At 40.1% G+C, this 27,353-nt stretch overlaps 2 protein-coding genes across 4 annotated transcripts; one reads left to right on the top strand and one right to left on the bottom strand.

Annotated features, from left to right (window-relative positions):
- Positions 1-77: 77 nt before the first annotated feature.
- On the top strand, positions 78-26,133 carry polg (polymerase (DNA directed), gamma). Of its 3 annotated transcripts, XR_015776967.1 has the most exons (25): positions 78-347; positions 799-1,396; positions 2,143-2,338; positions 3,111-3,278; positions 3,423-3,569; positions 3,716-3,795; positions 3,922-4,104; positions 4,273-4,415; positions 4,907-5,030; positions 5,109-5,333; positions 5,451-5,568; positions 6,810-6,893; positions 7,111-7,224; positions 7,319-7,479; positions 7,835-7,888; positions 7,976-8,093; positions 8,847-8,982; positions 9,199-9,445; positions 9,559-9,681; positions 9,814-9,982; positions 10,772-10,980; positions 11,080-11,240; positions 12,326-12,406; positions 24,546-25,523; positions 25,615-26,133. XR_015776967.1 is itself a non-coding variant. In XM_088079968.1 (24 exons), the coding sequence occupies exons 2-23, from the start codon at positions 825-827 to the stop codon at positions 12,388-12,390; spliced, it is 3,597 nt and encodes a 1,198-aa protein (XP_087936094.1). In that variant the 5' UTR covers positions 78-347; positions 799-824; the 3' UTR covers positions 12,391-12,406; positions 24,546-26,133. The 3 variants fall into 3 exon arrangements, 2 of the variants coding, with proteins under 2 accessions (XP_087936094.1, XP_042351656.2); XM_088079968.1 differs by having other exon boundaries at positions 24,546-26,133; XM_042495722.2 differs by lacking the exons at positions 24,546-25,523; positions 25,615-26,133 and having other exon boundaries at positions 79-347; positions 12,326-12,407.
- fanci (FA complementation group I) lies at positions 11,884-26,694 on the bottom strand. Its single transcript, XM_042495720.2, has 38 exons — positions 26,521-26,694; positions 26,300-26,399; positions 26,135-26,207; positions 24,540-24,670; positions 23,822-23,975; positions 23,616-23,673; positions 23,366-23,407; positions 23,030-23,153; positions 22,842-22,927; positions 22,611-22,743; positions 22,447-22,524; positions 22,222-22,358; positions 21,310-21,490; positions 21,132-21,219; positions 20,888-21,018; positions 20,690-20,760; positions 20,419-20,533; positions 20,160-20,282; positions 19,886-19,954; positions 19,693-19,794; positions 19,425-19,607; positions 17,898-18,019; positions 17,632-17,793; positions 16,698-16,877; positions 16,441-16,607; positions 16,277-16,353; positions 15,893-16,009; positions 15,763-15,814; positions 15,553-15,680; positions 14,400-14,465; positions 14,188-14,284; positions 13,877-14,061; positions 13,725-13,781; positions 13,577-13,636; positions 13,391-13,465; positions 13,105-13,200; positions 12,833-12,934; positions 11,884-12,598 (listed from the first exon to the last, which is right to left on the bottom strand). Exons 2-38 carry the CDS (start codon positions 26,390-26,392, stop codon positions 12,542-12,544), a joined length of 3,972 nt encoding a protein of 1,323 aa, XP_042351654.2. The 5' UTR covers positions 26,393-26,399; positions 26,521-26,694; the 3' UTR covers positions 11,884-12,541.
- Positions 26,695-27,353: the final 659 nt, after the last annotated feature.

Here is a 27,353-nt window from a genome sequence, read left to right as displayed (position 1 = left end):
TACTGTAGCGAGTCCGCCCGTTTGTTTGTATCGGTAAAAACCGAAGCGGTCATCCGGACCGCATGGGGTCGCTCACGCTTCGTCTCGTTTGGTCCTAACACCCCATGGGCTGATATGCTAACTTAACATGCTAAGTTGTTGTGGAGCTGGTTTAAACATTTTTGGGCTGATTAGTTAACGTGAAACCTCATAACACGAATCAGGTGTGTTGTCTTTTTTGGCTCTAAGCGACATTCTAGCTAACAAATTTAGCAAGTGCGGGATTAAACAGCTTGCTTTTTGTTTGGTTGCTCACAAGTTAGCAACAGTCCTCTTGGGGCATGGGCCAGCATACGTTACATTATCAGGTTGGTGGTGTCTTATATTAATTTTAACAAATAAGGTGACTGTTTTTCTCAATTTGCAATGTACGTTACTGTAGTGTGCTACGGTAGGTTAAGCTAGCTAACATCTAGTCCAGCAGTTGTTTAGCGTTAACGTTAAAGTTGAGAATACATTTTTAAATAAAGTTAACTTTACTGAGTGAACATGTGTAGCTGAGTTCTTTCTCCAAGATATTTCCAATCACTGTGCAATTTAACAGCCAATGTTGCACATTTTGTTTTTGAACACAATACAATGTATACACAGTTACACATCATAACATAATCTCAAACAATATTATCTGTGTATTGAGTCCTTTTAGTACCTAGATATAGCAATATCTAGTCTTTGTGCCTATAATAATATTGCATGATAGAAACTGGGGGTAAGCTGTATCATGTGTCATAAAATAGATGTTGCATCAATATCTTCCAGCTCTAGTGTGAAGTCCAAATGAGGTGATGCTGCATGTGGTGCGCCATCCACTGCAGAGGACTCTCATCTCTCTACAATGGAGGTGTCTGCGCTCCCTCTACTCCACCAAGCCTGTCTCTCTCCAGGGCAAGGACTCCACAGAGACCCGCCTGAACCCCCTTAACATCCAGATGCTGTCAAAGAACCTCCATGACCAGATCTTTCGAGGGCTGGAACCACAGTACAGAGAGGAGGATGTGAAGCGCAGCATTATGCACCTGCAGAAACATGAACTGTGGGGGAAGGAAACTTCACTGTTGCCGGAAGTGGAACTGAAGCTTCCCCAAATGTATGGCAAAGATATTGATGAGCACTTTCGTATGTTGGCCCAGAAGCAGAGTCTTCCCTACCTTGAGGCTGCCACCAAGCTGCACCTGGCTGAGCTCCCTCCCATGCCACAGGAATGGAGCTGGGAGGTTGGCTGGACACGCTATGGGCCTAATGGGGAGAGTCAAAAGGTTCATTTCCCAGAGGAGTCGGCCCTGGTGTTTGATGTGGAGGTGTGCATGACAGAGGGACGGTGTCCCACACTGGCTGTTGCTGTGTCTCCCACTAACTGGTGAGGAACAAGCAAGAAATGCACTGAATGGCATTAAACTGTTTATTGGAAGGATTGATTAGTTTCACTGAGGTGTTGTGTGATGGGTCGAGTTTTGTTTGATTGGTGGAGGATGGATTTCCATCGCCCTACTAGTTAGGGGTTGACAGATTATCAGCCTGGACGGTTATTGGAGCCGATATTTGGCATTTTGACGATTTTCTGTATTAGCATTTTATTGTAATGATTGCCGACAAATTTAATTAATGAAAAAGTGTACATATTACACTGAACCGACACCAGGGCAGTCCGAAATACATTCAAAAAAAGTATCAGTGTTGGAGGAACTTTTACTTTGTTAAACCTCAGGGAGCTATTTTCATTTATTCATTATTAATTTAAATTTTCACTGAAATTTATAAAAAAAAAAAAAAGGTTGCTGGGAACTTGCTGTTACATGATGTTGAAAGTTTCAGTTTTGATTAAACATTCGCTAACGGCATTTAAACAAAGTTTTTTGTTGGACTTTGTTATATTCCAAATTTTAAATTTTGACAAATATTTTTATTGTTATTGTAAATGCACTTCAGTTCCCAATGTTGGTTATCGGTCTCATTAAGTACTAATAATCAGTATTGGTATTGGCCCTGAAAAACCAATATCAGCCAAGCCCTTCTACTAACATTACCAAAATTGCTTAAACGTACATATTTGATTCTTTATTAGTTAGATTTTAATTTCCCACAATGTGCACATCTCTCTGCAAGGTACTCCTGGTGCAGTAAGCGTCTGATTGAGGAGCGGTACTCCTGGTCAAACCAGTTGACCCTGGCTGACCTCATTCCCCTGGAGACACCTAGAAACTCTGCCCGCCCGCCAAGAGGTGATTGGATGGAGAAGCTCATTGTAGGCCATAATGTCAGTTTTGACCGATCTTACATCAAGGAGCAATACTTACTAAAGGTCAGTATTCAGATGATAATGTGCAGAGTTCCCACGGTCATGAAATACCTGGATAAGTCATGGATTTCCACAGTCACATTTTCCAAGCCTGGAAAAGTCATCTGAATCAGTCATTTTCCCCTTTGGTTTGTGTCTTCCTTCCTGTTTGCCTACTAGCCTAACCCTTTAAAACTGGAGCACTTTGGTGTCATTTTTGTCAGAAGGTAGTGAGCAACAAAGATGTAAAAGACCTGAAAATTATAAAAACAAAAAAAAGACACACACACACACACACACACACACACATTTTTCTCTGGATTTTTAAAAATTATTTTCTACATTTTTAATGTCTTGCATTTGCGAAACATTTCTTACCAAGTTACCAATTTGCTCAGCATTCAAAGGTTTAAATAGGTTGTAAAAGGCGTCTGAAGGCAGCACAAGAAAAGAGATGCTTCAGTTTTCAGAAGGTTAAATACTGTTTGAAAAGAGATTATATTATTTTGAATCTGATATGTCTGAAAAACACAAGGCTAGTGGACAGAGAAAACAAAAAGAATTTTCATGTGCCCTTGAATGTCATGGAAATGTCTGAGGAAATTTTATCAATGAAAATGTGTGTTTTTTCTCATTTCTCATTTGGCTCTTTGCAAACTTAGCTTTCTAGCACTCTGTCCTTTCCTTCTTTTTGTGTTGCATCTTTAGTGTATGATGTAAAAATGTGCAATTAAGCAGGCACCTCTCTGTGTATGACATAAAAGTTCACTTATAGTTCTCTGTTTCTTCCATAAAGGGTTCTAAGGTACGCTTCATGGACACCATGAGCCTTCACATGGCCATCTCTGGGCTGACGGGGTTCCAGCGCACACTGTGGATGGCCAATAAGCTGGGCAAAAAGAGAGGTCTTCAGGAGGTCAAGGCACACATGAAAAAAACTGAACAGAAAAGAGATGGGCCAATGGTTTGTGTTCTTCAATGCACAATATTTCAACATGCATCATTTGTGATAATGTTGCAGCTTTTCTTTTGCTGAAAGAGTCAGGATCTATAAGTGTGGTTAGTCGCTTTGAAAGCTGAATGTGACATGATGTCTTTGTGTGTATAGATTGGCTCCTGGGACTGGGTTAATATTAGCAGCATTAATAACCTGGCTGATGTCCATGCACTGTATGTGGGAGGGCCGCCGCTGAAGAAAGAGGTCAGAGAGACATTTGTGAAGGGCAGCATGACGGATGTCAGGAGCAACTTTCAGGTCAGAGCTTCATGACAAATACTGTGTCACATTTTCAGTAACCATAGGCCAGATTTATTTAAATTACACTCTATTAAAGTCCCCTAAATGACTGGCATTCATCATGCAGTACGGACAAATATATGTGGCTTTGCTGACCTCTGCAGGAGTTAATGCAGTATTGCGCCATGGATGTCCAGGCCACACATCAAATCTTTACAGAGCAGCTTCCGCTCTTCATGGAGAGGTCAGTAAATCCCGACCAATAAAATTTTTCTTCTAACTTTTTAATATATTGATTTTCTGGCCAATAAATTATATTGCTTTCCCCAATGTTTTTGCAAATTCTTTTATCTTTTATCTTTTTTAAAAGGTGTCCTCATCCAGTGACGTTTGCAGGGATGTTGGAGATGGGCGTCAGCTACCTTCCTGTCAATCAGAACTGGGGGCGTTACCTGGAAGATTCTCAGGACATTTATGAAGAGCTCCAGAGAGAGATGAAGAAGTCTCTGATGACTCTAGCGGATGATGCATGCCAGCTGTTGCAGGATGACAGGTGAGAAGAGCACATATTGATCACCGTATTGTGACTGTAGCACATTATTTCATTTTAGCCTACTAGATTTATGCATAATTTGTTGTTCCATGTATCTTCCAGTAAGTGTTGAAGTGCTTTGTATAAAAACATCCACATTGTGTGTATGTTTTGTGATTTTCTTTTAAGATTCAAAGAAGACCCCTGGCTTTGGGATCTTGAGTGGGACGTGCAGGAGTTCAAGATAAAGAAAGTAGCAGCCAGCAAGAAGAAACAGGCCAAAAAAGCATCCGAAACACAAGTTGCTACTCCTCTTCCAGAATGGGAAGAAGGTATAAACTCAGATCCTGGGCCACACTTATAAAGCCACAGTCATACCTATCTTTTTTCAAGAAGGCTGTTTTTTTTTTGTTTTACAATATTTTTATTGAAGTTTCAACTGCGCATCAAAAAATTTACATCAGTAAATAAATATACATCTCCTCACACAGTCAAACTCTCACAGAAAATAAAATAAAATGAACAATGACAATAATAATAATAATAATAAAAATGAAATAATAATAACAGATTACAAATTAACTGAAATACATAAATTAATTAGACTAGAAATAATTGATAAAATTATGAATTATGAGAAATTTATAATAAATAAATAAAATAAAAAATAGAATAGTAAGTAATACAATAAAAGTAATACAATTAATCAAAAATAATTTAAAAAATAGATTTAAATGTTAATGTTTTTAGTTTAAATAGTATAACAACAATTAAAAAAAGCATAGAAATAACTTATGAGATGATTCAGTTGAGTTGTTGTTAGACCCAGGTCCGCCCTCTGAAAAGGAGATGGCAGGTCCTTGCCCCGGCAGACTGGCTGTGGAGAAGCTGAAGGAAACAGTGAATCGACTTCCAAAGCGAAGGCAACATCTGCCTGGACACCCAGGGTAACGTCACTCAGCACCACAGAGCCATTTAATAATTATCCTTTACTTTCTCCTGACAGTCTTGCCTTTGTCCTTTAGGTGGTATCGTAAGCTGTGTGAGAAGATGTCAGAGGACGACAGCTGGTCACCTGGAGCCAGCCTCATCAGTCTTCAGATGAGAGTGACTCCTAAGCTGATGGGTCTGACGTGGGATGGTTTTCCCCTGCATTACACAGAGAAACACGGGTGGGGCTATCTGGTACCTGGACGCAGGGATAACCTGGTACCTGAGGAGGAAAGTACGGGGCCCGTGTGCCCACACAGGTACTTAATACACCGTGATAACCTCACCAAGACATGAGCTATTAATTAATATTTAATCTTAGATATTTACAGAATGGGGTGTGTGTGCATTTATTTAAGTATTGTTTTGTCCCACAGAGCTATTGAGCGTATTTACAAAGAGTATTGTGAACAGAACAGCAAAGAGCGGCCTGAATATGTGGACTGCAGCCCTTCAGATGACCTTGTGTGGACAGACAGCACAGTGTGGGAAAAGGTGCATATGCTGAGAATGTGATTTACTTTTTTCTTTTAGTGTTTACAAGAAGTCATCTCTTTCATAAACATCCGTAAATCCACTGTTTTGAAATAATATAATAAAGACGTCACCTATAGCTTCACATCAATCTTGTCTTGTCTTAGGACAGTGAAGTTATTAAGGTTACTGTTTTTAAATACACTATTATAGACAAACAGGAACAGCTAGTAGCTGATGCAGCATAACTTTTCATGGTGTGGATTCAGCAAAATTCAATTCTTTAAGTTTATGGTTTATAAAATGGTTTAAATGTTGAATCGTCTGAAATTTGCATTATGTTGACCTTGGGCCAGATGCATAAAATTGTGTATATTCACGATTCGAACATAAATGTGCATATGCATTATGTTTACTAGAATTAAAAGCTGAACATTCACCTAAGTTTTTTTTAGAAATCTCAGTCTTTGTGGAACTTGGAGCAAGTGCGTGATTGCACACCCCAGGTTTGCCATAAATACATGTAGAAATTTCTTTAAACAGTGGCTGAGCCTTCTCCACCATTTATTAGACCTGTCAATGAGAAATGGGGTAAACAAAATTAAGTTTTAACCACTGTGTGGCATCAGCGAGGTTTTGCAGTGGTGTCAAAGCAGCCGTCGTTACGTTCACCTGTGGCTGTTTGTAGTGCCCATACCACTAATTTATCACATATTTATGTAAATCATCACAGTAAAATCTCAATCATCAGAAGGATTATCAATGGAAACTGATTTTACAAAGTGCTTCAGGATCAAATGACGTGATCATTAGTAGGGAGATGATCAAATGTAGTAGCTCAAATGTAAGGAAAAATCATGAAATTCATCGCATTAATTATTTGAAATTACATGCACCTTTAGTTAACGTTTTACAGAACACTGTGTAATCTGTGAAATTAAGAACACAATCTGTCAAATTGGCAACCTTAAAATAGCGTTTCCTGTGTCTCAATTATTATTTACTCTATTCTTATCATAACACCTGCAGCCATCTTAGCTAAAACTGTGCATACACCTGGTTTGAAGTACATGCACGGTTTGCACATCTTTCTTTATAAATACCAGTTGATTTGTGAGAAAGTGCTTGTTTTTTATGCCTTTGCATCATTTATACATCCAAGTGTCAGAGTATATTCAGTGCTGGATCACTGATCAGGCCCAGAGGCTCTGTAATGATAGAATATGTATCATGACACAAGTGTGTTTCTTACTCTCCTCAAGATGGAGGAGTTAGGATCCCTTGAGAGTGTGACCGAGGAAAATGAAGTCCGATTAACCAAAAATGTGGTGAAGAAGAAAAGCGGGGTGAGTGAAATGCTAGTGATAGTTACAGGTGCTTAATGACTTTGTGTCATAAAGTTTTCTATATTTCAACATCTTTTATGGACTTTTTAATATGGAACAGCCCTTTCTGGTCTTGCACACAGTGTTTGGGGGTTTTATTCTGCATGTTGTTGTTTCATTGTGCTGAAAGTGAACGTTACTTATTGTAATTTCCTGTGATTTTGTTGCATGCATTCAGTCTCAAGATTCACATATTGTCCCAGAGGAGAGTCAGTGCCATTATCACCATGGAAACGGCCCGTACAACGATGTCAATATCCCAGGGTGCTGGTTTTTCAAATTACCTCACAAGGTGAAGCTTCACTGTTTACATAAAGTGTCTTTAGTACGAACCGTTGGCGTATGGTCTTTTTATTCATTCGTCTCACTGAATATGTGTGTTTCAGGATGGCAATCACAACAATGTTGGCAGTCCTTTTTCAAAAGACTTCCTGTCCAAGATGGAGGACGGTACTCTCAGGGCAGGACACGGTGGCACCAACGCGACACGAGCTCTGGAGATCAATAAAATGATGTCCTTCTGGAGGAATGCCCATAAACGCATAAAGTAACTGTCTAGTTTTCACCATAAAGTTATTCATTTTTTTGGTCATAAAACACTCCCCCCCTGTTTTCATAATCTCTTTATCACTAACAATAAATTTCATAATTACTCCACCCAAAAAGCACTCCAGCTTCAGCTCCCCCAATCACGAACCTTTTCATCACAATTTAGAATCACATACAGAGGTTTCAAGATATGGAATTCATTTCCTCCTCACCTTGTTAAACTTTCTCCTTTATCATTTTAAAAATCGGTGAAAAATATCCTCCTACAACGATAGCCCAACATGTGTGTTTTTTTATGTTTACCTTTTTTTTTCTCTTTTATTTACATTTCTGCCCTCATTATGGCTTTATAGCTCTCAGATGGCGCTGATGCTGCGAAAGGGAGAGCTTCCTCATACTGTCAGCAGGTTTGCCGTTATATTAATAGCTTTCCTGTATTTATTCTATAAGGGGAAAGTCATTGCTGTTTATAACAACCTTTCTGTCTCCCAAAGACACAAAGAGTTTGATGAAGAGGGGCAGTATGGTGCCATATTACCTCAGGTTATCACCGCTGGAACGGTAACGCGTAGGGCTGTGGAGCCAACGTGGCTGACTGCCAGTAATGCACGGGTAAGAAGAAGCAGAGTCGACAAAGAAAAACATCACACGTCACAGACTCACATTAACTCAGAATTTGAACTGACTCCAATATTGTCTCATAAGAACAAACACGGATAGCATACATTGTAAACTCTTATGGCTACTAGCAGAGAAAAGGTTTGCCCTAAACGTAACCGCTCTCTTCAGTAACGGCATTTATTCTGCAAATGTTTTTACAGTCAAGTTACCAAACTTAGGAAATCTAATGCTTTTAAAAGGAGAGTCATTTATCGTACCATCAAGTATTAGAATAGCCCTTTACATACGCCAGTCCAATAATAATTTAGACATCCTTTACATGTTACTTAAGCAGCTGATCAATGATGCAGCGTTGGCTCTTGTTCTCCGGTGAAGGCCTTTGAGGCCAATTCATGGACTGATCGTGAGATGAATTATGTGAATGTTATTGAATGTGTACCACTAAAGATGCTTCACTGAGCTTCTACGACCACTTCATGTAACATAAACTGACATGGATATGCGATGGAATAAGGTAGAGCAGATCTGATGTTGTATACAGCGTTTATGATAAAGCTAATGTACATCACGTACACGCCTGTGTATATAATATGAATAGGATGTACTGAATTTTGGACCCCAGGAAGATTAGCTGGTGTCATTGGCATTAGCTAATGGGGATCATTTAAAATAATTTAAATAAATAAATAAGCTGACTTGCATTTATTAGCCCATAGAGAAATGTTGCTTTTTTTGTGTCCACAGCGGGATCGTGTAGGCAGTGAGCTGAAGGCCATGGTGCAGGTACCGCCTGGATATCACCTGGTGGGAGCAGATGTAGACTCTCAAGAGTTGTGGATTGCTGCTGTGCTGGGAGAGGCTCACTTTGCTGGCATGCACGGTGAGATGTGTTCATTTGAAATCTTGCATAGCTCTTCTATATTATTACAGCTGTACTGTCTTTTTTTCTATACTTATCCACGCCTGGAAGTTACTAGAAAGAAATTTCAGACTTTTCCATACTTCTTTGGAACCCTGTTTTTTTTTAAGCCATAACAGTTTCAACAAACAGCATGTGATGTTAACTGTGTTCATCTTGTGTCTCTGCTGGGTTCAGGTTGTACAGCGTTTGGCTGGATGACCCTTCAGGGAAAGAAGAGTCAAGGCACTGACCTGCACAGCCGCACTGCCGACTCTGTGGGCATCAGCCGGGAGCATGCCAAGGTGTTCAACTATGGACGTATTTACGGTGCGGGACAACCTTTCGCTGAGAGGCTGCTAATGCAGTTCAACCACCGCCTCAGTCAGGCCAATGCAGCCAGTAAGGCCAAGCAGATGTACGCTTTAACAAAGGGCACACGCAGGTACGCTCAAGTTTAGTAGCTCTGCTTTTAGATAAAGAGTTTATTTTTCATTTGGTTTAGTTATTATTGTGGAGTTGAAATCTCTAGTGCTACATGTTTGCTTGTTTTGTCAGATACCAGTTGTCAGAGGAGGCTGAGTGGCTGGTCAGTGAGCTGGGTATTGAAGTGGAGAGGGAGGACTATGGAAGTGTCACCCTGCAGGAGCTGCGGAGGATCAGCAAACTGGCGTCACAGTGGTGAGCGAGCAAGGAACACATCAGACAAACATCACACAAACACTTGTATTTAATGTATCATATCCCCCCACATCCTCTGAGTTAATCTGTTCTTTCACCTCTCTGTCTCTCTGTGTTTCTTACATCACTCAGCTCTCGACGGAAGAAGTGGGATATGGTTAGCAAACGTCTGTGGACTGGAGGTACAGAGTCGGACATGTTCAACAAGCTGGAAAGTATCGCTCATTCAGCCCAGCCAGCCACTCCTGTTCTTGGCTGCAGGATTAGCAGAGCGCTGGAGCCAGAGGCGGTTAAGGATGAGGTGAGGCGAAGCTGATCAGTGATTAACTGATTAAACTGGTCGGTCCCAGTTTAATCAACATGCTGGAATTCAACTAGCATGAGCAGCCAAAAACTGTTTTTTTTTTTTTTTTTTTTAAAGTATAATTTTGGAGATTTGTTGTAAGAGATTGGGGTCGACCGAAGTTAGTTTTTCAGGGCCAACACTGATACCGATTATTAGGAATTAATAATATCAATGAACGATATTTGGAACCAGTATGCATTTACAATAAAAATGAAAGTCTTTGTCAATATTTAGAATTTGGAAGATGACAAACTCCAACATAAAACTTTGTTTAAAAGCCTTCAGCAAATGTTGAATCAAAACTGAAATGTTCAACATCACATACAGCAAGTTCCCAGCAACTCAAGTGAAAAATTTAAATATGAAATGCATAAATAAAGTAGCTCCCTGAGTGTAAAAAAGTGTAAGTTCTGCCCATGCTGACACTTTCTTTACACTTTTTAGTTCATTTATTTTATTGATGATCGTTAAAATAAAATGCCAATACAGATAATCCGCAAATGCAGAATATCAGCCCTAATAATCAGCCAGGCTGATAATCTTAGCCCTTATATTATTTTTACTGCCCATAGCCAAGTGTCAGTAAGTCCTAAAATCTCATCATTAAGTGGCTAAAAAAGAAATTTTTAGCACAGAAATGGCTTTTTGCTAAATAATGAATTCTACATACAGCACTACAGAGCCCCAACTGGATGAAGTTCATTGTTTTTGCTAATGATGATGGTGCCACGTTTCTTTTGTCAGTTTATCACGAGCAGAGTGAACTGGGTGGTCCAGAGCTCTGCAGTGGACTACCTACATCTGATGCTGGTGGCTATGAAGTGGCTCTTTGAGCAGTACGACATTGACGGCCGTTTCTGCATCAGCATCCACGACGAGGTGCGGTACCTCGTCCGCAGCGAGGACCGTTACAGAGCAGCGCTGGCACTTCAGATCACAAATGTGCTTACGAGGTTTGCTCGCAGTGTTTGTTCTTCTCCGTCATAATATTCACTAGAAAACGGACAATAAACTCAACAGTTTGTCTAATTGTGTGTTTGTCTCTCCTGCAGGAGTGTGTTCGCCCATGCATTAGGCATGCAGGACCTTCCCCAATCAGTAGCTTTCTTCAGTGCAGTGGACATTGACCAGTGTCTGAGGAAGGAGGTCAACATGGACTGCGTGACCCCCTCCAACCCCACAGGGCTGGAAAGAAAATACGGCCTACCGCCTGGTGAGTTCTGCACACCAGCATCAGTCTTTATTGTAGGGCTGACTTATGGTGTTTTCTCACAATATCTACACGATGAGATTTTTGATAATCATCAGTAACATGGAGATAATTGCTTAGTGGGTAGAGGCAAATAATAAAAAAGCTAGAGCAGTTGCTCAAGTTCAGAAAATAACATCACTTTACTGTAATGCAGCTTTTCAAACCAGAAAAAAACGATACCTAGTCTCGTATCTTGATATAGAGATAAAATTGATGCATTACCCAGCCCTAAAAAAAGTGTGCATAAAAAGAAAGAAAGGTAAATTAAGGATCTAATCCCTGCAGAAATAGTTTTGTGGAAATATTTTTTTTTATGTACACAAATTACTACTTTGAGGGTACCTTGGGTAACATGAATTTATCCATAAAATATTTCTTAAAGTTTATCCATGTGTCTCAATCCAAAATCTAAATCAAAGGTAAGGGGCCATTTTACATTGTTTACTTGCACACAGCCTTGTGTGACCGGTCCAGAAAAGAACATACCGTACAATATAATTATAAATTTAAGGGACACACGAATATCAAACATGCCAACAGTTTTACTCCCAATACTGCCGGGCTTGATAAAATTCCATGCAAGACACAATAAAACAAAACAATAAACAATAAGAAAAATTATTTATTTTAATAACAAAACAGCAATTAACAGAGGACTACGCTGAAAATCTCTTCAGGGTGCATTTATGTGTATTAGATCCACCTATTCCCTTTGTGTAGCCAAGGACTGATAAAGCTGGGCCATCTTAAGAACCACTACATGTGGTTACAACTGCACTGCCTTAAAACAAAAAAAAAACTGTTTTTTAAAAAAAGTCGTCCTCTAAACAATCAGCAGCTTATTCATCCTGATGAACTCAAATAGGTCCTCAACAAATGTTTAAATAATGTAAAATAAAAATTACAGTTTTGATAGTCAAGAAGAACCATTACGGTTGACATCTATCAGCATTAGAAATACATGTCATACAAAAAACATTTTCTGTTGAATTAAGTGAACAGTAGGACAACCAGAGCTTTAAACAGTGTGTGCAATCTTTCCACAGGTGAGGCCTTGGACGTGTACCAAATCATCAACATCACCAAAGGCTCTCTGAACAAAGGAAGATAGCAGCTTCTGGGCCGAGGTACTGTTACGCAGAACAGCAGTTCAACCACACAAACACACCAACACCGCCAGGAGGCTGTTTAGCAGCCGTTCGAGTTCTAGATGAGAGAGGAATCTGGATTTGTGTATCAAACAAATGGAGCAGAGTGTCAGCTCACTGTTTTCTCTTCTTCTGTTTGGGTTCTTGTGTCTCCTCTGCATCCTGTGACTCCTGAAAGGAAGAAAAAAAAAAGAAACAGACACTTAGATCTCATCCAGCAGAAGCGTGCAGGACGAGAGACTGTTTAAGGGAGTTAAATGTTCAAAGCACATAAAAACTAAACAGATTCTTTCAAAACACGCTGGAAAACATTTGAACCATTTGCTCAATCTGCACGGTAAAAATGTTTTGATGTTTTTGAATGGACGTTCAGAGCTGCTGATTACAGTATGAGATTGCACTCGCCTCTTGACTGTCGTCCTGCTCCTGCATGGCCGCATCCAGAGTTGCAGCATTGATACGGAAATCTCTTGACGTGCTCAGCTTCATGTACTGCATCAGATTTACCTGGACAGACAGACACACAGGTGTTGAGTGAGTGAAACACTGCGTGAGAGGCCCAACTGATGACAGCACTGATGATGTCCAGGGAGCTTTCTGTATTTTGCACAATGGTTTGGTTTACAAGTCTCTATGTATTTTGTCAACTACCACAAGTAATCTAATTTCGCACAAACCTTTGACTTCTTTGAGAGTGTGATCAGGTATTTTTCATACTGCTCAACACTGAAGATCAAGTTAGGGATGGCTTTTGTCTCTCGCAAAAGTTTTGCCTGTCAAGAGAGCAAAAAAGATTCTTGATTGCATTTATTCAAAATCTGAATTATTTGAGGCTCAAAAGTTTTTAGTTGTACGGTGTAGCCATACATTTAATTTGATTTAGTATTAATAAACAGAAAATGTGAGTGTACAGTGCAAATCAGTCACAATCATTGCATAGTTATAGGAGATAAGAAGTCTTACAGAGGCAGCGGTGTTCACTTCATTCCTTTTCTTTTTCTTCTTGTCATCTGCGCCTCCGCCACTGAATTCTCCACTCTAAAAGAGAAAACGCATTGTTTTCCAAATGGCATAACCATAATGAAAGATTATAATTTGTCTGAAAATCTGGAGTTTTGGCAAGGACGACTGAACTGGACTGAGCGGTACCTGTGCATATGTGATGAAAGAGTAGCACTGTGGTGTCAGGTGGGAGCCCGACAGTTTGACCTGGATAAAAAAAAAAAAAAAAAAATCAATTAGCGTGACGTCAGAAGCACTGCAGGATTCAAACAGAGAAACAACACCTCAGACTCACCAGCTTCTCAAAGCGAGCTGGCAGTGCACCGTGCTGGCTGGAACACACCTGGATGTACTGAAACAACACGTGGAGAAAAAAAAATGTCACACTGGACAAACTTCACAAACTCTGCGTTCATACTGAGATTATAGAGTTTAAAGATAACGCACATATTTGGCCAGGGTGGTGAGGATGGTGTATGTGCGACTCAGTTCTCTCAGCAGTGTGATGGTACAGGTGCCGGGCAGCAGGGCGGTCTGGACCAGCTCATTTAATGCTGTCAGAAGAGTCCCGAGCTGCAGAGTCACTGCTTTCTCTATCGGATCCTGCTGGCCTGCAGTCTGGGTCGCCTCACCTTCATATCAGAGTGGTAACATCAGATGTTTTAGTACCATTTCCTGACAGAGATACATTTCTTGCCTTGTCTCCTCTCAACTCTCACTATAAATCCAACTGAGCATCAGTTTGCAAGGCTTCTTACCAGAACCTGATTTGTCAGAGGCCGCCTGGCTTTTCTTTCTGGCAATGAGCCAGTCCACTTCATCAAGCACTCTGTCAACCTGGGACAGGACCAGCAGCTGGGGCAAGAAGAGATTAAAATGATGAAGATGGTGAGCACACTGCGCAAACACATTCTGAGATATTGATGTCACAGCAAACCAGAATCTTCCGGTGAAAGCAGCCAACACTCACCGCTCCCGTTGTTGCAGTCTTCATGTTGATAATGGCAAAGTGAGACTGTTTTTCCACCTCCACATCCTGATCATACAAGAAGAAAAGGCAGAATATAAAGTTATACAAAACGTGGGGTATTCATTTTGCAAAAATTGAGATATACAAGAACATAGGGCTGTACCGAATAGTTTAAAGCTTCATTCATAGGTGACATTCAGTTTTAAATGTGAATGTTGCGCAGCTTTTCTTTCTTTTTCATGTCTATTTTTTTGGATTAAACCTGGTATTTTTGCATAGTTACAGATAAAGATTAGGCTCCGCTAATACGTAGTTGCTCATTTTTCAGGAGCTATACATTTATCTGTTAGTTATATATCACGACAGCAAAGACAGTTGTTCCCATATTAGAATTTTTTAGATTAATGTTTAATTTTTAGACTGTTTTTTAAGTGTTTAAAGATAGTTTGCATATATGAGTACACTGGTCAAAGCCGTACTGTTACTACTCTTGTTAGTGTCCTACTTTCTACTGTCTTTTTACTGCATCATGTATTTAGTCGCAAACGTAATTTTGCTGTACTTGTACCATAATGATGAAGATATCTATCATTATTTTACTATTTATAGAATTAGATTCCTGTGGCAGCTGCATGGGATTGTTTTAGACTCAAGTGATCCAGACATTTTCAGTAACTTCAGAGAGTTGCAAAATCCAAAATTAAAAAAATAGTTCTCTCTTCTGTTTGCCACACACAAAGGGAGGCACGCGCCTGTATTAAAACAAGGTGGCTTAGCAGCAGTCTAACAGCACCATAAATTACATTTGTTCATTAAAGAAAGGTGATTGTTTTTTCAAAATAAGACCTAATGCATTCAAGCAAATAAATGGCTTTATTCAAATTGAGCATTTTGGTTGGGGTTGTTTTTCTTTTTATGCGTTGATGTCATAAAATGTGACAACAGCCATTTAAAACTTCATTCAAAAACCTCATCAGAAGCTTTATTCGGCACAACAGTAACACAAACTGTTGCTAACCGTGCAGTCAAATTTGCCATAATAAAGTAACAATGAATTATTGGTACTATCAACTGATACCACCTGCTGCCCTGCAACTGTTTTTAAAGGTATGATACTTAATATGAACAAAGAGCACAGTATAACTGTGTGTACCTGATCGATATCTCCCAGTTGGCTGTGGATGTCTTGGCAGAGTTCCAGCAGGAGGCTCACAGGACTCTTATAGAGAGCGTGCAGGCTGAAGAGAAGAGAAAGCAGGCCCTTGGAGAACGCAGAATCCTCTAAAAGAGAGAAATAAACTCACCTCAGAACACGCCTTACTGGACCGCACATGGGATAAAAATGAACGAAACTTCCACTCACCAAAACTGGTCTCCTTGCAGATTTTCACAGTCCACGTGATCATCTGAACAAACTGTAGATGTAGGTGTGTGTTAGTGGAACAGGTGATGCAGAGGTTGTTGTATGAAGTGCTCAGAGAGAGCACACCTACCTGCTGGGAGGAGGGTTTCAGCTGACGGGAGAGCACGCTCAAGATGCTGACCAGCAGCTGAGCCTCTTTGCTGTTAAATTCTTCCTCACCTCCACTTAACTGTGTGAACAGCACCCTCTGATGATGGACAAAGAAAACTGGATTTTAGTGTAGATGAACAGATGTGGTGGAGCTGTGCGCCCTAAATCTAAAACACTGCTGTTCAAAAAAACTCAAAAAGGCCTGTATATAACATATTAAAAGTCTCCCGGTACAAAATTTTGTTTTAATCTGACACAGTCTTTCAATGGATAGGTATGGCTTACACATTGCCATCAGAAAACAAATATTTGCATGCTGACCTTTAAAATAAGCAAAGAATGACTAAATTCTGTATAGGTGCACCTGAAACTGTCGGATGTAAAAGTAGTTCATCTCTGTCATGTTGCCATCGTCAGGCTCGGCGTCGCCCCCTGAGGTTTCTACAAGAAACACAAACTGTGATGACTTCTTGTGCACCTTTCAAGAGTAAAACCTAAAATTCACTGCTTTCACTGTGCCTGTCTGACCCATGGTGGAGAGAAGCTGGGCCATCTTTTCCGGATAGCGCTGCTGGCACGTTGTGAAGATCCTGAGCAGACCTTCCAGACACAACAAGGACAGGCTGGAGCGCTTTTCCTTCTTCCCTGCGTCCTCCACCACGCTGGGGATGTTGGTGTAACGCCACATCAGCACACTGGAGGGACAGATCTCTCATTGGTTAAACAATGTCACAGAACAGAAGACAAACCCATGAACTCAGTCCAACTAGATGCTGCTATTTGACCTTGTCATGTCACAGAGGAAACGGAAAGCTCTGTCTGTGTTCTGTCCATCTGGACCGTCTGTGTGTCCACTTTCCTCCAGCTGCTGGATCTTGTTTACAGCCACACTTACTGCGTAACGCACAAATTCTCCATTCGAGCGAAGCACTGAGAGAGCCTCCTCTCTGCTCTGAGCACTGTCTCTAAAAAACAAAAGGAGATGCATTTTTAAACATTCGTCTAACTTTTTACATTTTCGGCAAATAATTCAGTACAGATTTATTCCCGAAAATATTTTTAACAATTTGTTTTTGCCAATACTGCTCTTGATTCAATGCAAATTTTACTTATATAGTGTTTTTACGTTTTTGCTCGGCAAGTTTGCTTTATACCTATAACTGTCATTCTGATAAATGCTGTAATAAGTGTAAAATCCAGTCAGAACATGTAAGAGTAAAAACTAAAATAAGTGCAATTCCAAATTAATACAGAGTTTCTAAACATTTTCCAGGTATTTTGCAGGCCTATATACTATGATTTAATTTTGTAAAATGTGAACTAATAAGTATAACCAGGGTGTCTACAGGTATCAGACACTTATATTTCAATGCTTTTTAAGAACTCTTTAAGATAGTTTTAACCAAATCTGGTAATAATTTGAAATGTCTTCTTTTTTTTTTTCAAGCAAAGCATGTTAGTATGTGGTCCTGTGCAGGGGTAGGTTTTACGTAGGAATGTGGTTATTCCTGTTCCTATTCGAGTTAGGTTAATCTATATTTTGCCAATAGCTAAGTGCAAGTATAAAGTAAAAGGTAGGTTAAAAGGTGGATAAATGAAATTAGACATTTTTTGTAACAATTAAGACTATTTGATGCCTTTTAAGACCTAGTATTTATAACGAGAATTGTTAAAGACATGCAGGTAACAGTAATCCATGTAGCCAGCAGAAGCATTTACCTGAAGAGCGCAGTGAGGAGAGTTGATACGAAGCCCAAAGAGAGTAAACTGCGTAAGGTCTTGTTTGATGGAGCTCGACTCTTTCCTGATTTTTCCCTCAGGATTTCGGACAGCTTGTGGTAGCGGTTGAACAGCTCAATTAGCTCCTCAAAGCCACTTTTACTGCAAAACGCAGAGGCAAGCACATGAATACAAAAAACAAAAAATCACTTCAATAGCAGTTATGCTCACAACGTCCTGACCACACAAAGAGACGTGCGTATTACTTGTAGTTGGCTTGGATGAAGTTGTACTCCATAAGGACCTCATACACTCCCATCACCAGCAAAGCGTAGATATTATTCTTCACCCCAACACTGGATCCTGTGGAGAACTCAGCTGACTTGTCCTGATCAACACACAGACAGTGTATATGGATTAATGATGCTTCCAGGGCCACATTAATAGTTTTTAAGGGTAGCATGGAAGAAACTGAGGAAAAATGATGTACAATTGGAAAACAAAATGATCATTTCATTCTTAGGGATAAATGCTTTCATGTATCCTCCCTGAACATGTCACAAGGATTCCTATATGTTCTTGTTTGTGGTTCCCATCTTCCTGCAGTGTGCAGGACACTGGTAAAAATAATCAGACCAAAAAACATTATTGATGCCAATCCCGAGAAAGTTACTCTTACTGTTTACCAGAACATGGAGGAGCTAAAGACTGAGCGTAACTTTTGAAAACTACAATGTAGTGATGGATGCTGTTTGTTGGCTTCAGCTCAGTATTCAACACATTCTCACCCATGAAGCTGATTGGAAAACTTAACACTCTGGGCTTCAGTACAACACTCCAACTGGATACTGGACTTCCTCAAATGCAGACCTCAGAGTGTTTGGATTGGCAATCAAACCTCCTCTACATTAGTGCTCAACACCGGAGCCCCCCAGGGCTGTGTGCTCAGCCCCCTTCTGTTCACACTGTACACCCATGACTGCACTCCCAGACATCAGGAGAACTCTATTGTGAAGTATGCGGACAAAACCACCATCATCGGCCGTATTACAAACAACAATGAGAGTTCATACCTGGAGGAAATCATTAATCTTGCAAAGTGGTGCACAGAGAACAACCTGCTGCTCAACATCGGCAAAACCAAGGAGCTGATTGTTGATTTTAGAAATAAGGAGACACGCCCCTGTCTACATCAGTGGAGCTGAGGTGGAGCAGGTGAACAGTTTTAGGTTCCTTGGAATCACTATCACTGAGAACCTATCTTGGTCATCTCACATCACCACCCGGGTTAAAAAAGCACAGAAAAGACCTACGAAAACTTAGGAAGGCTAAATTCCAGAGCAAAATCCTGGTTAACTTCTACAGAGAAGCAATAGGAAGCACACTGACTGGAAACATCACGAACTGGCATGGTTCGTGCACGGCCCAGGACAGGAAGTCTCTACAGCGGGTGATTAAAACTACCCAGAACATCACTGGTTCCCATCTACAGAGCATCAGTGACCTCAGTGAAGTGAGGTGTCTGAAGAGCCCAGATGATACCGTGAGACAGCAGCCACCCCAGCCACAGTCTGTTCACCCTGCTGCCATCTGGGAAAAGATAAAGTGGTATCCACTGCCGTACCACAGGACTGTGGAGCAGCTGCATTTCCCGGGCTAAGAGACTCATCAACTCCTCCTTCGACTCCAAAAGATGTAGCAGGATTTAAGGGCAAATTTTAATTTCTACCTTGTGCCTTGGTTCATTGCACATATTTTACTTTATAGCTTATTCTCCAGTCTTTAATGCTTACCAGTTCAAAGTCCTCCAGTTCACTCTTGATCATACGTCTTGTCATGCTCTCTAGAATTGTCTGTAGTTCAGACTGGTATCCCTCCTCCTCCTCCTCCTCATCATCGCTGTCATCAGCATTGGCTGATCGGCGCATGTTCTGCAGCCACAGCAGGCAGTGCACAGTACAGCTCAGCAGATGGGCCTGAAATGAAGCAAATGCTATTCACAGTAAGACATAGACGCAGCAAAGAAACAGTCACAGAGATGATACAAAGCAGACAGAGTACCAGTGGCTCCTGCAGGTAGACTTTATCTCCGAGCGCTGTGATGCATGGCTCCAGTTTAACCGGGGGCAAGAGGTCTTGTTCAGGCTCGTAGTACCGCCTCAGCTAAGAATTCAAAAATATGACATACGGCTCTCCATGATATAGATAACATCACAAACATGTCTAACACATTATGCACTTAATACACACATACCTGCGAGAAGAGGGTCTGCATGATGGAGCTTGCAAGTTGAGAGTTGCGGCGGAGAACATCATAGAATCCCTGAAAAAGGCAAGAATTTGCTTTCTAAGTATAAAAAATGTCCACACCCTAAATGTTATCTGCTGTCTGCAGTTGACAGATATGTATGCATGATGCTTAAGGTGGAGTAAAAGTTAACAGGCTATAAATCATGTTAAGTAATTGTAACAACATGAACAAAATTAAAAACAACTAATAAACAGGGCATAGAAAAGAGATCACTAACCTCATAGAGCATTAGGCGCACGTCAGCCTGCTGACCGAGGCAGCGTCGCAGGCTGCTGAGGATCTCCAGACAGAACGCTTCATTGGCAGCAGAGTTGTAGCGAGAGTGAACGTCCACTTGGATCTTTTCAAGGGTTCAGGCAGACAGTGATAAGACGACAGAGGTCAACAATAAAAATTCAAAATGCGCATATTGTCAGAGCTGCAGGTGTTTTGTTGCACATGCACATACAGGATGACCACATGCAGTCTAACTGTACCTGGCTTGATGAGATTGCCTGGCTGCATTGGCTTGAGGCCAAACTGCCCAAAACTTTGAAGTTCTTCAGCAGCAACAAGAAGCCAGTCACTGCAGACTTTCTGCCGTCCAGTTGGCTAGTACAGGGTCATGGAAGAACAGTTTGAGAAATTATCTTTATGTGAGGTGTTAGCCTACCCCTCAAATTTATTACTGTTAAGCTGTCATGTGTGTGTTAACTGAAGTTTGGTTAATTAACTGAACTGATGATGACGTTATAAAGCAGTACACACCTGGAAAACATGGCCTTGCGGAGAACTAGAATCAAAGCATCTTTCAAGGACATGCTGACTTTGAGCAGGGGCTGGAAATTTAACAGAGATGAAAGATTAAACAATGGCAACCTCTACAATGTGTGTGTGTGTGTGTGTGTGTGTGTGTGTGTGTGTGTGTGTGTGTGTGTGTGTGTGTGTGTGTGTGTGGTGAGAAACCTGGACAGCCTTTAGTAGACCCTGAACAGTGGCCAAGGGCAGGTATGACAGGTGGTCAAATGTCTCTGTGACCTTGCTAGATGACTCCAGGAGGATCATGGGAGCAGAGATCACAATGTCAGAGAAAAGGTCTGATGATGCAGAAACAAAGAAATAAGAAAGGTCAAAATTTAGTCCCCACTTAGACTGATGAGACTTTGGCATACAACGAAAAGCTTGGATTAATATCTAAAGGTTGCATTACCTAAGTAATGACTGACAGGTGAGGCTGTCTTTGTGACCAGTCGATTCAAGACCTGCTCCAGTATCTCGCCTCTGATGGGCTCGTGTATCTGAATACACACACATCCTCCAGTGAGAAAATGCAGTGTGATGATGTTGTCAATTATCTGTCATTCTGTAAAATGAAAACTTATTGTTACCTTAAAGCCCTGCAAGAGCACCTGTCCTCCGAGCTTACACGCCTGCTGAGCAGGGGTCCGCGCTGTAGTTGCAGACCCTTCTGTGGTCTTGCCGAACGGTCCAGGTTTGGGTCCAAATGCGTCCATAAGGAAGAAGCCCAGCTGCACCAGCCCCTGGGTCACATGATCCCAACCAAACACACTGCAGTGGAAAATATCGCATATTGTAATAATTTTGGCAAAAAAATTATTATCAAGACATGCCTAGTTCTTGTGTTAACTCTTTGAAACCTGGAACAACATCAGATTTGTTGTGCTGCATTCAGACACCTTTTACGTGCAGAAAATTTTATTTCTTTAGGCTGAAAAAGCAATGAACAACTTGGCAAGAGACATCAAACAAATTGCGAAAAATTAGGAAAACAAAATGACTTTAAAATTATTTGTTTAAAGAAAAGATCGAGAGACAATTTTTTTCAAGATTTTTTTTAAACTAAGAAAAAATAGAATTCTATATCTGTCATTGTTATTATTGTTAACAGTTGTATCTCCGTAGTTATGTATTATTTTGTTTTTGTAATCTTTTTTTATTTAATGTTTTTCTTTTCTTTTTTTTGCTAAATTTCCAGGTTTCTTGTAACTTGTAGCTTTTTCCCATGCTTTTGAAAAAAAAATCAGTGGGGGGCGCCTGGTGGCTTCAGTGGATAGAGAGACCATATACAGAGGTTGTATCCTCGCCGCAGCGGCTGCGGGTTCGATTCCGGTCTCGGCCATTTGCTGCATGTCGTCCCCTCTCTCTCCCCCTTTCATGCTCAAGCTGTCCTGTACATTAAAGGCAATAAAAGCCTGAAAAAAATCTTAAAAAAAGAAGAAATCAAGCCAGTTTGCTAAGGTTTCAAAGGGTTAACGGATTGATTGTTTTGATGCTCTGACCTGTTCTTGACTGTGTCCAGAATCATGTGATCCACGCTGCAGTGCCCAGGCAAGAGGTCCTGCAGGAACTTTGACCCCTGCTGCAGCTGCTCATCCTTAAAGCTCTTGATAATTGCCCCCTTTAAAAGGTCAAACACCTGACCAAATCAGAGAACAAAAAAAATAAGTGAACAGAAAAGATTAAATATAAAAAAACTATAAAACAACCTAGTATAAATTTCTCACCTGCTCTTCATAACGCTGGATGCGTGCCACTGAGAGCAACAGAGCAACACTGAAAGGGCACAGATCCCCATAGGATGTCTGCAGGAATGGAATTTTAGTGTATTCTCCATGTAACAAATTTAATCAAACCTTCAGAAATAACTTAAATAACAGTTATACACAACCTTAAAGCTTTTAAGGAATTCTCTCCCGAGTTCATGGTCAAGTCGTATAGCAAAGACTATGTGGAGGATAGCAGTGCCCTCCACATGCCGCAACTGGTCCTGTGGAATAGACTGGACCTCTAGATCCAGGCTCCTACGGAAGAAACAGTGGGAAACAAAAATCAGCAAATGGAAAGTTGGCAGTTTTGAGGCAGTACAATATATTTCACTTGCAAAGTACAAGCCACGCACTCTCCATTTTTCTGCTCCTCTTCCTGGCGAACATCTTGCTCCTTAAAGTAACTGATGATTCCATCCAGGACCTGTTTCTTACAACCCTAACAGACAGAGAGCAGGGCAGGCCTTTAGATAATTAAAACAAAGAGGAAGATGTGATTTCCTATAGCTATTGTTAAACACACACACACACACACACACACCTTTGCAGATAAAAGTAGAAGCTGATAAACCAGTGGTGGGATCTCCTGCAGATCCAGCTTGGCGAACATCCTCAGTACTTTCTCCACCACAAACTGAAGCTCCTCTGTTGACAAGGGCACATCTCTAAAATGAAGCAGACACAAAAAACTGTAAATGTAAATGTTGTACGCCCTGAGATGCAGCATAAGTCACAACCAGATAAAACTTTGTAATATTACGGTAAAACACTATGAAAACAAAAAAGAGAAAATATAAGGTACTTTCATAAACGTATTATTCTGTGGGAGACCGCAGAGTGTTTGAACATGTGATGGTGTGATAGTCAAAGGAGTTACCTGAACATGGTCGTCAGGTGGATGACACACTGAGGGTCCCATCTGCATGAAAACAAACACCCTATTACACCAGCTGCTGTTTGTTTTAAACCCATATGAAATGGTTTGTGTTTAAATATTTATTCTCTGTGATGGGACCAGAACTCTTATCCCTCGTCTTATAAGCTTGTGAAAATACTGTCAATATCTCTATAAAAACTAAAACTGCGCATGTACTTTGCATATAGTTTAAAATCTGAGATGTCCTCACCTGCTTGAGCAGAGGCTGTTGATCAGTTGTTTCTTGTATTCCTCGCCACTGAGTTCACCTGCAGTTATGGTAAAATATAAGCAACCAGGAGAGACAGAGATTCAACACACTTTACAACTTGCACCTTTACATCGCTAAGTGACGCACTGATGTTTTTGATTTAACATAAAATGACAAAGCTACAAAATCTGGTGATTTGCACTTACCTTTGCCATAAGACAAGGCTTCACAGGCTGAAAGGGCAGTAAGCACAGTAGGAAATAGCTCCAGGGATTTCCCACTGCCCATTTTCCCCACCTTAATGGCTTCAACAAAAAGAGACGCCAGTTTTGCAAGACAGGGTCCAGACAGTGTATGAGTCTGTGTGCAACATTCAGGAGGAAAAATGGTAATTAGACAGGTGTGTCTGTGCCATACTCGACATGTGAACAAAGGAAAGGGACAGGGACACACAATTTGTTAATATGTCTACAATTCAAACAGTACTAAACTGATGTGACTCAATACAGGATGCTGTAAAAATAAGTATTTTGGATTATAAAGTCAAAGAAGTTTACAATAGATGAGAGTTTTAGACCTGAGCAATGCAGGAATGCGTAAGTTTGTCACAATTTCTACATTTCAATATTTTTGTATTTCACTGATGATGTATAAACCCGTGTCTCATAGCCTCAAGAGAGCTCAAAACAGCTGTTAGCAGTGACAGCTTATTATTTTCAATTTCTCATTCAAACACTAATACTCTTAAGCCTCAACAGCCACAATCCTCCCAGTTACAAAACATTATTTAAATTTTTATATGTCATTACTTGATGCTGCACTTTGACAAAACAGCTGTTCTAATCGAAACCACCTGGTATGTGTCTTACAGAAAGAAAAACACTCTTAATCATCATCAAAATTCTGTTGTTTTGTTTTTTTTACCTCCAGCATCAGAAGTCCGATGATATCAGCAGCCACCTCAGTCTGAAGATCCCCAGACTCACACAGTGGGATGCAGTGTTGATAAACAAGAAGTCTGCGGTTTGACCCTTCGGTGGAATTGGGTGGAGAGCCTAAAAAGGAGCACACACACATTTACTGCACAGAGTACCGTATGTGACGTTAAAGCCAATGCAGGTAATTTACTTTTTTGAAACAATTCTGACTGGAGATGTAATCGTGAAAGCCTCACAGCTGAAGTATAATCTTCGACACCACTAACAGTGGTTACTAGAAACTTTCTATTGTGTTTGATGTTGAAGAGGTTAAGAAAATAAGGAAAATATATATTTCATTTGCACTTCCTCCTAAAGTTTAAGAGATGAACTTTTAAATGAGATTTATCCAACAAACACATTTTTAAGACTGAGATTTAAGTTTGATGCAAATAATTGTGCATTTTGTGAAAATGAAAATTTGCAGCATGTTTTTTTTAATTGTGATTTAGTGCAGTCCTTCTGGAGTGATTTGCAGGTCTGATTACAGTCCAGAGAAATTGTGTTGTCACCACTGACAGATAAGACAGTCATATTTGGTCTTTGTGTTGGGGACAAGAATGTGGACTTTGTTTTTAATATTTTATTGTGTTATACATAGGTGTTGGTACTTTAAGACTAAACCCAGCCTGAAACTTTGGAAGAATGAGTGAAAACTCTTGAGTAAGTCACTGAAACTCCTTAAAGTCAAGAAAGCTCTTAACGCTGTTTTCATTAGTAAATGTGTTGATTTGAGAAGGCTCTGTTATCAGAAGTCTCCATCCAGGGATCACAAGGCTTCACCTGAGAAGGGGAAAACAGATCAAGCGCTCCTGCCTGGGAAGGAAAGGCCCCTCTCAGGTGGAAACGCTTCAGCCTAATCAGAGGCATTAAATACTGCCTTCCTCACTTTGTTCAGTCTTTTCCAGCCCAGCCATGCTGTGTGTGTCCTGTAGGTTGAATTTTGATTTTCTAATATTCCAATTCCAATATTTATGTTGAGGGTTTTTTTTTTAAATTTTATAATTTGTTTCTCTTTGCAGAGCTAAAATCACACAAAACTGAAAACGCACAAGAAACTTACCAAGAAATGAAAAGGAAATAAAAATGCTTTGCAAATAAAATCTGCTTCAACTCTCGTCTCCAGGACACTCCAACACATCATTTAACCATCAGATTTAGAATCCGACATCCGTTTTAATTCTATGTATTTTATTATTATTATTATATTATATTATTATTTTTTGTAACTTTTATTTTGATCTTTCTATTCCTTTGTATCTTGAGTTTTATATCTGTTTGCTCAACCTTAGACAAATATTATTGAAAGATCTATCCTTGAAATGTGCCCTGTTTATTTTTAACCAAAGCTCAACATAAAAAAGCAGTTGTCAATGTGTACTGTGTGCAGTAAAGTGCATATAACATGCAATTAACATTGCATATTGCACTTCACTGCATTGATTTTTTTAATACACTTTGATGACTCAGCAGTGCTACCTGAATATTGTTATATTGTTGTCTAACCCTCAATATAATAACAATAAAGCTACTTGAACTTACCTTTGAATATGCCTTTAATCATGGTACCGACCTTCTTACCCTTTAGTGCGCCATTGGTAATCACAGTGATTAGCTTGAAGGCAAATAATAAATAGAAAAATATTTAATAAGCCATTCGGCAGGAAAAAAAATAAATGTGATGGGCTAGGTTGACAAACTTATTACCTGGTCATTTGTAAGGGAGGAGAGGTATTTCTGGAGCTCGACGGTACTATCGCCATCTGACAGTGTGACGATTTTATCCATTTCAGCCTTCATGATCAACCTGAAAACGGTCAAAAGCGACTGATAAAGGCAAGAAATAACAAGAAATCCCCGTTTGTTGCCGATTGTTATTGTAGCTAGATGTGAAACGTTTGATAAAAAAAACGGAAAAATATGTTTACCTCTGACTATCGATCGTTCAAATCGCTTAATGTTATAATGGATATTTGATTTAGTTAAACTAGCTAATCAATGAAAAGGCAAAGTCAAGCCGGCTGCATCTTTGGTAACGCTCGCATACATAACAAATTTCCCGCCGGCGAACACTTCCTCTTTTGCTTTTGGGTTGCCACGTTCGGTTCACAGCATCCTACAATTATAGTTTTTATTATATCAGTCGACATTATATTCCGGTATGCCGTAAAACGCGTATATAGACACATATTAAGTATAACGCGAAATTCTTAAGTAATGCAACATCAATATAACTGCCACTTAAGATAAAACATTTTTTGCAAAAACGTAATTTCAACAGATCTGTCAACCCCGCTTACAAGACACGCCCACCAGTGTAGCCTTTTCTGGGTTGCCAGTTTTAGGCTTGTTTATTTAATTTTTGTGGTCTTTAGTGTGTTTGTCCGGGCTGATGGAAGAAAGGCACGTAAGTTATTGTTTATCCTAAGTATCTATACGTAGTCGCATGTTGTATAGTGAATTTCCTGCTTTTATTGTCTCACTATTTTTTTGTACATGGACTATTGTTTGTTTTTATTTAGTACGCTACGGACCCTTCTCTGTGTCCTTAAAGTCTCTATTTTATCATAATACCTTAAGTAAATAAAAAATCTAATTTATTTGCGTATTTTGCAATTGCAAAGCTCCTTTCGATAGTCTGAGTGCATGTTATGATATATTTATCAATCCACCGCTTTCCCACTATGTTTAATAACTACCGTGAGATAACATACTGTGATATCCACACGATGTCAACAAAACGTTCACTCGCCGGAACGAC

The sequence above is a fragment of the Plectropomus leopardus genome, chromosome 7 (genome assembly GCF_026936395.1).
Source record: "Plectropomus leopardus strain MGB_pleo_1.0 chromosome 7, ASM2693639v1, whole genome shotgun sequence".
NCBI classification, from domain to species: domain Eukaryota; kingdom Metazoa; phylum Chordata; class Actinopteri; order Perciformes; family Serranidae; genus Plectropomus; species Plectropomus leopardus.
Note: the sequence above shows the minus strand (reverse complement) of the source record. Positions and strands in the feature narration are given on the sequence as shown.